Genomic DNA, 14,035 nt, shown 5'->3' on the forward strand with positions numbered 1-14,035 from the left:
GGTAAAATTGAAAAATTGATGAGGAAAGGGGCCAGGATAAAGTTATACTATAGTACAACCAATAGGGATCTCCAGAGCTGAGAATCGGATTTCATCTGGACACAACATGTCCCTTAGGTGATTAATTTTTAGCTGTCTCATTATACAGAATTTATACATTCCAAATAAATATTTTATTTGAATATTATTCATTTAAAAAAATAACCCTACAGTACTGTGGTTTAGTTTATTTCAGATACAGTGAAAATGTACTATGCTGCAAATACGGCTTGACCTCAGAGTCTCTCTCCCTGAGCTGGTGGAGGATAAACTTGGCTGTTTTCACACATTCTGTAAAGGACCAAATGTAAGAATACTTTTGAAAAGACTTTTTGAAAGTGGATGTTTAACACCTTCTAAAAATGAACTGAGACGTCTCCTCAGTCTTCCACTGAAAATGTGATCTGAAATGGCATGGCATGATGAAATCTGAAAACCTTGCAATCTTAAAGAAGACTCACAGTGATGCCTGTTTGTTTAGACCTACGGTACATGTTCAGTCCTATGTTCAATAGGCCAGAATGTTCAGGATGTCTGCCTACATAAATACAATGAAGTGCAGAATATGTATTGAACAGAATTCAGAGGAAATCTGTTAAGATAATATCCTACATTTAAGCATCTAGCTCTAAACAACTTCCAAATTGTTGGAAGTTGAAAGGGTTATAAGGAATAAAGGGCACTATACAACTATATATAGCAATTAATTAATTAAATCATTCATTCATTCATGATGGATATCTGAAGCTGATCAGGAATATAGCTCCAGAGTGCACTCTTTTTACAGACAAAGGCAGAGTTTATAGTAGAGCCCCAAGCCAAATATTGCACATATTATAGGAGTTAGATACTGTTTGTTGGTAGCCTGTTGAAAGTGATCCGTTAATTCTTTCTGCTAATGCAGCAATGCCTGTTAACCCCTCTCTTGACAGCATTTTGTAGAGAAAGGCCTTGATGTGTACTGTTTATTTTACACTAAAAAAAATCATTAGACATATCATATAAAATCTTCATTCATCCTGACATAACATACCCCTAAAAAAAAAACAGTCCGTCTAGAAAAATCGATTGTAAAAACGTACTGATGTGCACTGGAGTGGTGGAACAGAAGCGGATGTCTCTTCAAACGCAGACAGGTCCATGTTTTTGAAAACCAGGACGGGAAGTTTGGGAAAGTCACCGACAGCTGCCTAGTCCTTAGGTCAGGCCGCACCACACAGGGGAAGCTCAGTGCTCATAGCGCCACTCCCATGGTGATCTGTGTAGGGTCGGGCTTCGCCTCCTCGTCCTTGGACTTCGCTGAGGCCGGCGCCGCCGGGGGCCGCTGCCGCGACGAGGCTCTGACCGTGGGGCAGAACGGCACGTACTTCACCCAGGAGGAAGAGGAGAGGCGGGAAGCAATGCCAAAGGGCAGGTCGTACACCTCGTCGCTCTCCAGGGTGTCTCCCGAGTCCTCATGGTGGGCCTCATTCCACGCCACAATGCCCCGCTCAGTTTTGGAACCTGAGCAATCCCGGGAGAGAGGGAGAGCAAGACATACAAAGAGAAACAGGAAGGTGGACAGACAGAGAGAGAGAGAAGGAAAGAGAGGGAGAGAGAGGCATTAAAACACACAAAGAGCAAATATTTGGTTTCCCCAAAGGCACTTATTTCAAAGAGTGATTCATTACACGCTGACATATTTTATTTAATGCCTTTCAAAGAGAGCGTGAAAAGACAAAGAACAAAGATCAAGGAAAAAATCAAAACCAAAAAATTACAATCAAGCAAAACAAGCTCTCAAAACACTGTGGTATTCTTCCATTAGCGAGACCCCCACAATGCCAAACCAAAAAACCCCTAATTAATGTCACAAACTTCTTATTTATGTTTGCATTTATCATAGTTATTACTGAGTCATATTGAAAGTTCAGTAACAAAGGACAGATAGAGAGAGAAAGAGAGAAAGAAGTTCTGTCATCTCTGGATCTCATTCATATATGCATGTTTAGATGATATTTATATGGAGCCAATAACAAAATTTATTTTCCCAGTAGATATTGGAGTGACTCGCATAATTTACATCACATATTATCGATATATGTAATATGTAATATACACTGAACAAATTCATCTTGAATACTATGCTTGAGGGAACAACAGCAGTGGAAACCCCAATCATATGACACATTACCATGAATACCTAAATGTATGATAACCTATGTACATAGACTCCTCAGTAAGTTTTAGTATATTTTAGCCTGTCACCTCCAGTCCTGAAAGGAGCGGCTCACCTGGGATGGTGTTGTCAAGGATGAACCCGAAGAAACCTCCCACGAACATGCTTGTGGTCAGGAGCACCAGGAGCACCTGGTCCAGCTCAATCACACCTGCAGACACCACAGTGGAGCCCAGCACTCTCTCTTTCCTTTACAGTACGCTCAGAGATATGTACAGCTGCTGCACACCTGCATTCAGCCAGACTTCATGCACTTTACCGAAGTGATTTACCATGGCAGTACAATAAAGCGTTTTTCAGCTAGTGACATCACAATTGAATAAAGTTTGAAGGACCAGTCACCAGACTTTCCACCGTGTCAATGCTTGACTAGATTTATAAGATTGCTGCCTTATGTCCTCCTACCCTTCATTAGTACTGACTTCTTTTATCTTCATTTATGTGCATTTGTATCCTGAATGTATTGCTGTTATAGCCCCATACTAAGTCTTAATAGTGCCTGGGTCTTAATGTTTTCTGTAAAACCCACAGGATCCACACCTTTAATTTTATTACTTTAAATGTAAAAGTGTTGTGCTGCAGGTTCAAGTCTGAGGCAGCTTTGTCTCCCCGGTCTGGTTAAGCTACGATGCCTAGAGACTTGTGAAGTCTACATGATTGCTTGTGTAGCTTGTGTGGATTCTTTGGCTCAGCTTCAGTCAGTTTTCTCCTGACTATGAGTTTAGGAGGTAGCTTGTCAAAAACATCTGTGACTGTGATATATGCTGCAGTTTTCTCATTTTTTCTGTTTATATTTTCATACTGGATGACTGGTTTGACAGGTATCTGGAAACTGGTTGTGGATCTCAGAATTCTGCGACCCAAATCTTTATTTAAAACGCGAACATATGTAGGTTTCCATGCATGTTCAATGCAGTTCTTATCCTGGCTCTACCTGTTGCTATGGACCCTGGGTTCTTGATGATCCAGTTGGGAATGACCAGCCCGGAGAACATGGAGAATCCAAAAATGAAGATGTTCCTTGACGAGTTCATGTCTGCATACTGGAAAAATTAAATGGTGAGAATTATGCCACTAAAGGTGAAAATTAATCCTGCAAGACCGTATATTGTAGTAGATTGACACCATTTAAAATAAACAGTTGTGCCAAACACTAATCTTTGTATGTCACAAATTTGATAGGAAACATAGAAGGCAAGGAATAATGACAGTCAATTAACTCTGCTCTCAGGTCTATTGCAACAAACTTATCAGGGGCTTAAGCCCAGACAAGAAGACCACTAAAATCTACAAGTACTGGAGTGGCTGTTCCATTACAGCAAGAGTGAGTAGGAGTAGCTACTCAAGTTCCAATACATTTCAGTGGTGTAACGCTGTGGTTTAAATTCTTGCCAGGTTCCTTGTAACTGGCCCCTCTGGTATTATTCATGGCACATTTTTTTGCACCGCTGTTAATACCTGCAGATTTGAGACTCCAGCAGCGGATATGACCCCAAACATGACCAGGAACATTCCTCCGATGACGGGTGTAGGTATAGTGGTGAAAATGGCTCCTATTTTCCCGAATATGCCCATGACAACCATCAGGAAGCCACTGGCCACAATCACCATTCGACTGCCAACCTGCACAGAAGACCCATAGACATACTGTGTCCCTCACATCTCCGTCTCCCTCAAACTGTTACGCAAATCATCATGCCATGCTGAGTTACGTTCCCTCTCTCTTTAAATAAGGGGTATACTCACCCTAATGCAATCTGCAAAAATCCTACATCCTTTAATGTGCTTATTGTATTGTAATGCATAAATGCTGTTCATTGGAATGCAGCTCTTCTGTTATTCCACCCATGCTGATAATAATCATATGACAATAAATATAGCTGCTGGCAGTGATTTAACAGGGGCAAAGAACAAGCCTTAATAAGAGGAAATCATTCTACAACACCATTGAATATCATAACCTGGCAAAAAAAAAATATGCAGAAGAAAAACATCAAACCCAATGAGCATTATAGTCAATGAGTCATTTGTCCATTACCGGCACAGTAAATGCCAAAATTTGATAGGCTTGTGGAAGACACGTTTTTCAGCATGTGAAGCTTTCAGATGAATCTAATTGATCAGCTTTGTCCAGCTCAGACGCACTGCTCTGGCCCTCCCCCTCTCACCCTTGTGATCCCTAGGGCTCCCACATTCTCGCTGTAGGAGGTGGTCCCGTTTCCCGTGCCCCACGCCCCAGCCAGCAGGCAGCCAATCCCCTCGATGCCCACGCCGCGGTTGATGGCGTGCTTGGGTGGCGGAGGTGCCCCCGACAGCCTTGCACAGGCATGGTAGTCACCCACGGACTCCACCATGGAGGAGATCACACCGGCCAGGATCCCAAACACCCCCGCCAAGCTGACAGTTGGAACGCCCCACTGACCTAACAACAGGAAGTCAGCATGAAGAATTCAGCATGAATCCTGCCGCTTAAAAGAATGTGTATCGTTTAAATTCATTTAAAAGAAGTATGTGTGTGATCTAGACATACAGTAGCAGTCAAAAGTTTGGACACACCTGATTAAGATAATGGGAAACATGCATTCAAAGACATTTTGATTTCAAGACTTGTGCATAAATGTTTGAAATATGTTCCTGAGAGAAATATAAATAGCGAAGTTGATGCCTATTTTTTGGCTACTTTGAAGAATTAAAAATATAATTGTAACTATTTCATAGTTTTGAAAATAGTAAAAATATTAAATATAGAGAGTATACATTATACATGTGAATATTCCACAGTGGCTGATTTTCTGATTTTCTGGACACCCTGGGTGGCCGACAGTCTAACCTGGGTAAGGGAACCTGAACCAGGGGGCCTGGCCCATGACGTCCCCCTTCAGGTCTGTGCGAGCCAGGTAGCCATACCGCTGTGGGTCTGAGGGCAGGACATCATAGATGGTCAGGAGGTAGCAGATGAGCCAGGATAGAGTTATGCCAAGGAGCACCTGCAGCAAAAAAAAATAAAACACCCACACAATCAGGCCACACAAACACGCGTGTATGCACACACAAACACACACACACACACGCACACACACACACACACGCACACAAACACACACACACACACAAAATGCCTGTCTTTGCATAATTTAATCCAGTGTATGAGTATCATAAATGTCAGAATAAAAAATTCTATATTTGCTCAGACAGTGTTCTACTAAAATAAATCTATTCTTGGATAGTTACCACATTCTTGTCTTTTATATTTTAAAATGCGTATGCACACACAAACACAAACACACAAAAACACAAATACACACACACAAACACACACACACACACACACACACACACAAAATGCCTGTCTTTGCATAATTTAATCCAGAGTATGAGTATCATAAATGTCAGAATAAAACAAATCTATATTTGCTCAGACAATATTGTACTAAAATAAATCTTTTCTTGGATAGTTACCACATTCTTTTATATTTTAAAATGAGTAATTTTTGGACATCAGTTTTTTTTTATTTCTACTTACAGGAAGAATCTGAAATATGTACATCCTGTTGGTGTGGAACTTCTTGGCCTTGCTGTAGGAGGGGACGGGGACGGCGATGTGGCGGAGGTACTGGGAGAAGGCAACAATCAGGACTGTGGTCCTGAGGTGAGGGCAGAGACACACTCTATTTAGGAGGGACTCAGTGGCAGCCTCGTAGTTCATGTGAGCAGTGTTTTTTTAATAAGTGCATTGGAGTTGCCATGGATTCTGATGCACCCACCCGAGTCATACAAACAGTACACCAACATTCATTCAGATTTGGTTTCATAAGCAATAATGCCATTGTGATGATTTTTTCTTTTCATTGGGTTACATGCAGGCGGGTTATATATTGGGTTATATGCAGATATGCAGGTGTTCATTTTGAAGTGTAAAATATGTTATTGTACTTTCCCTTGTTCACTTTTAATCTTGGGAACTGTTTGGTCTAATTGAACCAGTTCAGTCAACAATGAAGCAATTTGTTCCTGTAAGTGAAGTCTTACATGGTCGCAATGCCCCAGTGGTTCCCTGCGTTCATGCCAGCCGAGTCAAAGAGGGACAGGCCGATCAGGGAGATGGTTGGCGCAATGGTCAGGGGGCCGATGAACTTCATGAACAGACCAATGAGGCCAGAGAACCCCACCAGGACCTGGAAGCAGGACGCCACCATGATGGAGCCTTGGAGCTGCACACGGGAAAACATATCCAGAGGACAGAGCATAGCTGTCATTTTTAATAAGAATATTTATTTATTTCTTTGTTTGATAGATGCTCCTATCCTATCCTGTTTAGTGATGCTGAGGCAGGGCTGAGCATAGGGATGCATGGAGAGAATTTCACCGACAGATTTCAACAGAGCACACTAGCAACCCACATACTGAGGAGAGTCCACAACCCCTTCCTGCCAAAACAGGGATAGAACCAATGCCACTCTGAGGCAAAGTAGAGGTTTATGTAAAAAGGCCATTTATGCACTACAGTAACACAAACAACAGGGCAAAGATGTAACATTTTAAAACCAGTTCCTGATAATTGGTAGCTTTCAATCTAGCCGCTTCTTTCCTGGATCTCCGGGAGGTACCTGGGTCTCACCTCTCTTATGCGGCTCTGCCAGACCTCGATGAAGACGGGTGAGGAGGTGTTGACCAGGGAGGCGTTCTGAGTCCAGGCCGGGCACTTCCACTCAGGCATGGACAGCATAGCCATAGAAGGTGCCAGGAAGGTAAATGTCCCCCCCTGAAGAATGGGCAATCTGAGGGACACAGACACACCACATTATGCCACAAGGTGACCTAAGCCCTGTTTTCAAACAGAACCACTAAGCCATATTAAGAGGAAAATTCATGTTGTTTTCACTCAATGACAGATCTTTGCTAGTTTGTTTTTGATTTCCAGTCAGGTGACTTGGCAGTTTGAATCGAACAGTTGCACACTTTGCTGTTAATGGGCTGAATGTCAGTCATGTGATTGCATTCATCAAATGCAATCCCAATAAGGATCTCGTGAACCAGCATACAGCACACTGTTAATGGCAGCAACACCTTTGTTTTGAGTGTTAACCATTAAACAAAAACTCAGGACACTATTATACTCAGGGACCATTGCAAAGATTCCATCAGAAACCTGCATTTGAAGTAAAATGCTATGAGCCTCACCTATGCCTTCAGACCAGCAAAAAAGAACAGTAAACAGCAGTGCTTTTTAACTGTCCCTCTAACTGTATATGTTAGGTCCCTAAAACTACATGCAGTCTATCAGCTGAGGCATAAGTGCTGATCTTTAAAAACCCAAACCAAAAACAAGAAGGAATGTGTTCAACTGAACAAATAGTTACACCCAATATTTAAGGTGTTAAAGACCTTATTCAAATTCCATGAAATCAAATGAAATGCCATAACCACCTACTTAAGATTCCAGCAGGTCAACCATGTGGTCTGTAATGTACAGCTCCTCTGTCAATCTTAATATAACATAATTAATTTTACTTCTGAGGGGGAAAAAACATGTTGATATTACAGCTAGCAGGGGTGTTGTGTTCTGACGGTAATCTGTGGTGGATTAGTGTTATTCAGCAAAACCCTTGAGCGAAGGATCTGAGTGTGGCCGCAGTGTTTGCGGTTGTCGGGGCGTAAAGTGTGTCAGGTCTGGAAGAGGCCAGCGGTACTGAGTCTGAGGAATGCGGAATTAAAGTGAGCTGGATTCCTCTCTAATCAGATGGAAATTCCAAACTAATCCTATTACGGATCCCAACGTCTGGCAGATCACGGTAGCACTGCACGCCCCTGTCCTGTACTGTACTGTGTTGACTGTCACACTCCAGAGCATTTATCTGCGCTAATTAATCCGCAGCAAGGGACTGCTAACACAACAACGAACGTTGGTAACAGTCTGGGCAACGTGTGCAGTGGGAGCTTACATTCTCTGTAATGTTTTGCTTTCAGTTTACCTTCGTAACAAATAAGATAATGAATCAAATATTAAACAATGAGCATCACTTCCATGTTTGCTATTTTAATTTGTGTCACTGAGCCTGTTATTTTCTGGTCTGAAATGTCTTTTTAATCTAGATTAAGATGATGTTGAACACATCCTGTTTTGTGTAGATCCATTTGGGTGGTTTTTGGGTTTAGACCTGACTATATAGTGGGCTTGGAGATGTCACATCACGCTCTAATGAAGTCACGCCTCTCCCGTCCCCGTTTATGAAGAGAAACAGCACTTTCAGCGCAGATCAGGAACATACAGTTTCTCCATATTATCAACATTGCCTGGTGTATGATAGCATGACATCACCAGACAGAATTACAGTTGTTAAGGCATGTTACAAACACTGTCAATTACCAACAGAGAAGACTGAGTTTCCTCTATTATGTACAAATGTCAGAACAGTAATAAAAAGGTCATAGTGCTGGAGTAGAAAGGAAAACAAATTAATCCAATCCAAGTGAATGCAAGCAGCTCCCCCTCACTGAACTGAATCGAGCTGGACAGGGAGAGGTCGTACCGAAACTCATTCAGTTCTCTCTGTACTGGAACTCTTTGCAGGTGCTGGTTGAGAACACTATGTTCTGAATTGCTGCTTTCATCTTGTGCAATAGGAAGTTCAAAAGACTATACAGAGATTTACATTAAAGCAATTGAGAGCTTAGCGGTGGTTAAAAACATATCACAGGGGTACATGTGTGCCCACATGGTCATCACAGATCTCTGCAGTTCAGGAAGCCTGTGGTAAATTCTTGCAGCAGAACCACATTGGAGAGTAAGCCAAATATTTTCTTTTTCCTCTGAACCTCACTATTCTAATTTTTTTGTTTTATGAGGACCTTGACACAAGAGGGTTTTTTTTTATTTGTATCTCGATTAATACAGAGCATGTTACATATTTATATTTATAGAGTGTGTATAAATATCTTATCAATAGATCATATCACTAAATAACTCCAATGCACTGCTAGCTCAGAAATAGGAAATATAGCATATTTGCATAATAGATCATATGTACTTAAAAGACCATATTAGCCATGTAAGTCACAGTGGGTAACAGCAACAGAATAAATAGTAATTTGAAGAGTCACACCCTTTTTGTGTCTCTCCACAGAAATCCGGACTGAAGGATTTCCAGGATATCAAGCAGCTTCTGCGCTGGATAGAAGCAAGAGAACTGGCCACGCACAGTCTGCTGCTTTAATAGGCTGACTCGTGATGTCTCATACAGATAACCAGACCCTATCAAGGACAAATCAGAAAATGCTCTTCCTGAAATGTTATTTATTGTGTTCATCACGGTAATCTGCAGTGTGAGTGTCGGCCTTGCCGTGCTGTAATAAACCTCACTGAGAACACAAGCTGCATGTTCACCTTGTTTTGGAGACCTGATGATTCTCCGACCTCAAATCCCCCACAGTCTCCGGCTGTTTGGAAAATAAAGCACTTCACAATCGGGAGGCAGTCGTGGCAGTCTGTATCAATGCCACTAATCACTGGCTGATGGGAGTCTATTAGTCCCTCACCAGCATCACGGACATAACGGGGTGGTTTTATTTTTAAAACCAGGTTAATGATGTTAGTCTGCCTCCCGCCTGTTTCAGTTGACCAGCTCAAGGTAATAGGGCCGTACACCGGAAACCGATACGGAAACCGATACGGAACCACACAACAATGAGTAAACAATAAGTCTGATGCAACCTCCTCTGGGGAAATGATAAACGGGTGTGGTGTTATCAGTTATATGATGTTGTTCATGGCGTATGATTATGAGCGTTGAGTCACCTGCTCTCCATTGATTGTGAAATGGAAAGGTGTAATGATTCTGTCTGGCTTGCGTATGCTGAAGTGAAGCAAGCTGAATAAACAGGAGAATCATGAGCTTTGCCGATACAGACTTCACAAAAGCCAGTATGGCAGGATTCTTAGTGGTTCAGCTGGGTCAAGGTCACCACATATTACGTTACATTATTGGTGTTCAGCAGACACTCTTATCCAGAGTAATGTACATAGGTTAGAATTTCTTTACATGTTACCTGTTTATACTGCTGGATATTTACTGAGGCAATTCAGGGTCCAGTACCTTGCCCAAGGGTACAACAGCAGTGCCCCAGCGGGGAATCACATCAGCAACCTCTTTGTACAATCGCTGTACATGTCAAATCTGTCAGCATACTCCTGCTGGGTTGTACCCATCTGCCTGACTGTCCCTGGCTGGGTGGCACGGCTCCTCACCTGACCCCAAAGGTGACCTGTAGCAGGGTGCACATCCCCGAGACGAAAAAGATGGTGCTGATGAGGTGACTCTGGGTCAGGCCGTCATGCTGCAGACACAGCCCCTGGGACAGGATGAGGGGGATGGCGATAATCCCGCCAAACGCTGTCAGGCAGTGCTAAGGGACAGAGAAGGGGGACAGAGAGGAGTTACACATCACATCATCACACAACCTGGGTGGAGGACTTTTACCAGTGCTTCCATTAATACAGTAAGCATTATATCCGCCTCTGAGGGAGACATCTGTCTGTTTGACCACTTTAGTAATAACTAAAGTGAGTTACAGTGAGAAAGAGCATTAGGCAGGACTGTGGAGTAGCTGCTCTGAAAATACTTTATCAGTCCCATGATCAGTCACTGAAAGTCATGTGTTTCATAAAAGCAGCTTCATGGGTCAACCTCACGTCATGTTCATGAGTCAAGTGTGAAATCTTGTGGGCCATACAGTAGTAAAACAAACAAAAAAGCCAGCAATATGGCTACAGCCCAGGTGGTCCATGTGCAGGTTCTGCACACTGTGTGCAGACACAGGTGATGCAGGGCTTACCTGAATGCCCAGGATAATGCACAGGTACCAGGGTGGGACGTCTGTGACGCAGTAGGCCAGTTTGTTCCCTCGGTCTACCTCTGATAGCACCAGTCCCTGTCCATCTTTCCCATCAGGAAGTTCGCAGAAGTGTTCTGACCCCTCGATCTGTGGCCAGAGAGCCAGGATTACCCTTGATGTTCAGCAGTATCACAGTACGAGTAAGATAACAAGTCCTGATAAATTATCGCTTAGAGAAGGGGGTGTAACATTTCATTTTAATCTAAATGATTTCTATATTGTGATCAAGATAAAAAGTCTCTTTGCATGTGTTGAAATTCTGGCACAGGTCTGTATGACCTCTAAAACGCATATGAGAAGATTCAGGTACAGATATAAGCATTGAGAAATACATGGTCCATAAAAGCCAAAATGAAATGTGACGTGGAAGTATAATCTGGATCAATGGTATATAATTGTTTTAATTTTGTTAACAACTGATGTGGTAGACAGAGGGGATCTCTGAGACAGTGGGGGAAACAGACAAACGTGACCTCTGATTAGCTCTGGTTCAGATTAATCAAACCCTAATATGCCCCTGTGACATGACCCTCTCCTGTCAAGTAACTTATACCACTTCTGCTGTTTCCCAAACAATCAGCACAAAAAACCATCCAGCCACTGTATTCAAATTCCTGACAGGTTAGGGAGAGACAGTGACATTGCATCTTTCCTGCAAAGTCAAGAGTTTTTGTCAGACAGCCAGGGCTGTACATGGCATTTTCTCTGGCAACAATCATTTAAAACAATCATTTAATAAACAATCACTTTAAACACCTTTTGGCAAGGAATGGAATTCAGGAGGTCACAGAATATGCAGAGAATAGCTAGCCTCTCCCTCTGCATTAAAACATTAAGGCCTGAACTCTCCTAGAACCCACTGATATCACATACACTGTGTGCCTACCGCTGCCCCTTAAAAAGCACGCCTCTATCTGTAAGGCACGCACAGACCCTAGCTGTTTGGCAACGGTACCTGGATCTTAACTGGCAACGTACAGCAACCACATAGTGTGCTTCACAACAGATAATGTCAGCTCTACCAGATGAGAATGATTAACCCTTTGATTTAGCTAATGATTATGTGGAGGCAAGGACATGCGATTCATTTTGTTAGCATGTCAGGGTGATTAAGTAGACTTTTTTTAAAACACTGAAGGCAAAAAGAGAACAGTTTGATTTGATTTACTTAAGGTCATTTTGAGTTGAAAGCACTGAAGGGGTGATGCAGCCAGAACCCAGTCAGTTTAGTCTGTCAGTTCAAGATAAACTAAACTATTTATCTTTCAAAACTCTGGAAATAGGACAGCAGAAGAATAGTTTTTATTACACTTCTGTAGTGACACACCTATGGTTCTGTACTGTCACAATCAATACATTCAATTGAACATTACGGAATTTTAAGAAGGAACTCATTATGTACGTCAATGGCTAAAACATGTTCACAGTAAATGGTCAGAACTGTTGATAAGACCACAACTAAACCAACAGTTAAATTGTCATGCTATCACTCCTTATCACCAAAATAATACTTCTGCCATTGAATTTCAAACTTCTGCTTAACGTGAGAAACAAGAGACTCTGAGTAAACAAGAAGTGTTTCTGTGCAAGCACAGAGTTGTCTGAAATCTCATAACAGAAGTAAAATTTATTAACATAATTATTACTCTTTATGCATGCGGCTCACCACTTACAGAAAAGGCATAGTTGTCCAGTCCATTGCTTTCCTTCTCAGGAGCCATGGGTCAAAAATTCAGGTGCTGCCAAGAGGAATCCAGCGGCCGTTGAGGCAGGAAGGAAAGACACAGAGAAGGGGAGGGAGAAAAGAGAGACTGAGAGAGGGAAAGAAAGCCCTGAGAGAGGGGGGGGGGGAGAGAGAGAGACAGAGAGAGAGAGGAGGAGAGAGAGACAGAGAGAGAGAGAGAGAGAGAGAGATCGAGGGAGAGACAGAGGGGGAATAATGGGACACAAGACCTGCGCTGCTGCTTTTGATTGTGAGCGAATGAGTCCCATCAGCTTCTCATGTGAGCCAAATTACTCCGGAGCAGTAGGAAGTTGACCACACAACTGCTGGTACATCAGGAGTTCTCCCTCCTCTCTCCCACTGTACACACACCCTCTCCTTCACCCAGAGAGATGGCTTAGCGTCCTTAACTTTCAGTAGGCATAAGGAGCGCACAGGTGGCATAAACCTCATATCTGTAGTACCGCTCCGTTCCGTGTTGGGGTTCAAGCTATATTTGTCTTCTTAATTTACCAACTATCAATAAGGCATCAGACATGTTCTGCAATAATGATTCACAGATAAAGCTGAAAGAAAATGCTTAAATTTCCATGTTTCCCTACATTTTTTTCTATCCTGTCACGCTGTGCATTTAAAGCATCTGTTAAATAAACTGTGGTTTCAATGTTTTCAGTTAAAGAAAAAGGATTAATCAAATGTGTGTAAAATATTTTTACTGTATATTACACGTTATTTGCGCAGATTTTGGTCATGGGAATGTGAGCAAAAGACACACAAAGAAGGTCCTTGTGATGTGCGCATTTGTGTCAAATTAAATGTCAGCCTAATTCCCTTGCATACGGGAAAATGCTTTTTCTTCCCGTAAGATGAAGAAGATGATCCTCTTCATTCATTAAATAAGATTATGGTGTAACTCAGGCTCGCCTAATTAGATCATCAGAATTTGGGGTGCAGCAGTATGTACAACAAGCCAACAGTGTAATGTAGTCACAGATTGATGTACTCTAGGTTAGGTTGCAGAGCAATGGTTAAGGAACTGGGCTTCTATTGAAGAAAGGTTTTGTACCACTGAGCCAGGTCTTTAACCTCAATTGCTGCAGTGGATAAAAAGTAAATCTACTCTAAACTATATAAGACACTCGAGAGAAGGGAGTGTCCTAGAA

At 42.2% G+C, this 14,035-nt stretch overlaps 1 protein-coding gene across 1 annotated transcript; it reads right to left on the reverse strand.

Moving 5' to 3' along the window:
• Positions 1–1,178: 1,178 nt before the first annotated feature.
• On the reverse strand, positions 1,179–12,870 carry zgc:110789 (Xan_ur_permease domain-containing protein). Its single transcript, XM_036518049.1, has 12 exons — positions 12,823–12,870; positions 11,090–11,236; positions 10,503–10,660; positions 6,876–7,035; positions 6,287–6,468; positions 5,781–5,901; positions 5,088–5,244; positions 4,426–4,679; positions 3,716–3,880; positions 3,192–3,300; positions 2,313–2,408; positions 1,179–1,542 (listed from the first exon to the last, which is right to left on the reverse strand). Exons 1-12 carry the CDS (start codon positions 12,868–12,870, stop codon positions 1,274–1,276), a joined length of 1,866 nt encoding a protein of 621 aa, XP_036373942.1. The 3' UTR covers positions 1,179–1,273.
• Between the last annotated feature and the right edge of the window lie 1,165 nt (positions 12,871–14,035).

The sequence above is a fragment of the Megalops cyprinoides genome, chromosome 23, assembly GCF_013368585.1.
Source record: "Megalops cyprinoides isolate fMegCyp1 chromosome 23, fMegCyp1.pri, whole genome shotgun sequence".
NCBI lineage: Eukaryota > Metazoa > Chordata > Actinopteri > Elopiformes > Megalopidae > Megalops > Megalops cyprinoides.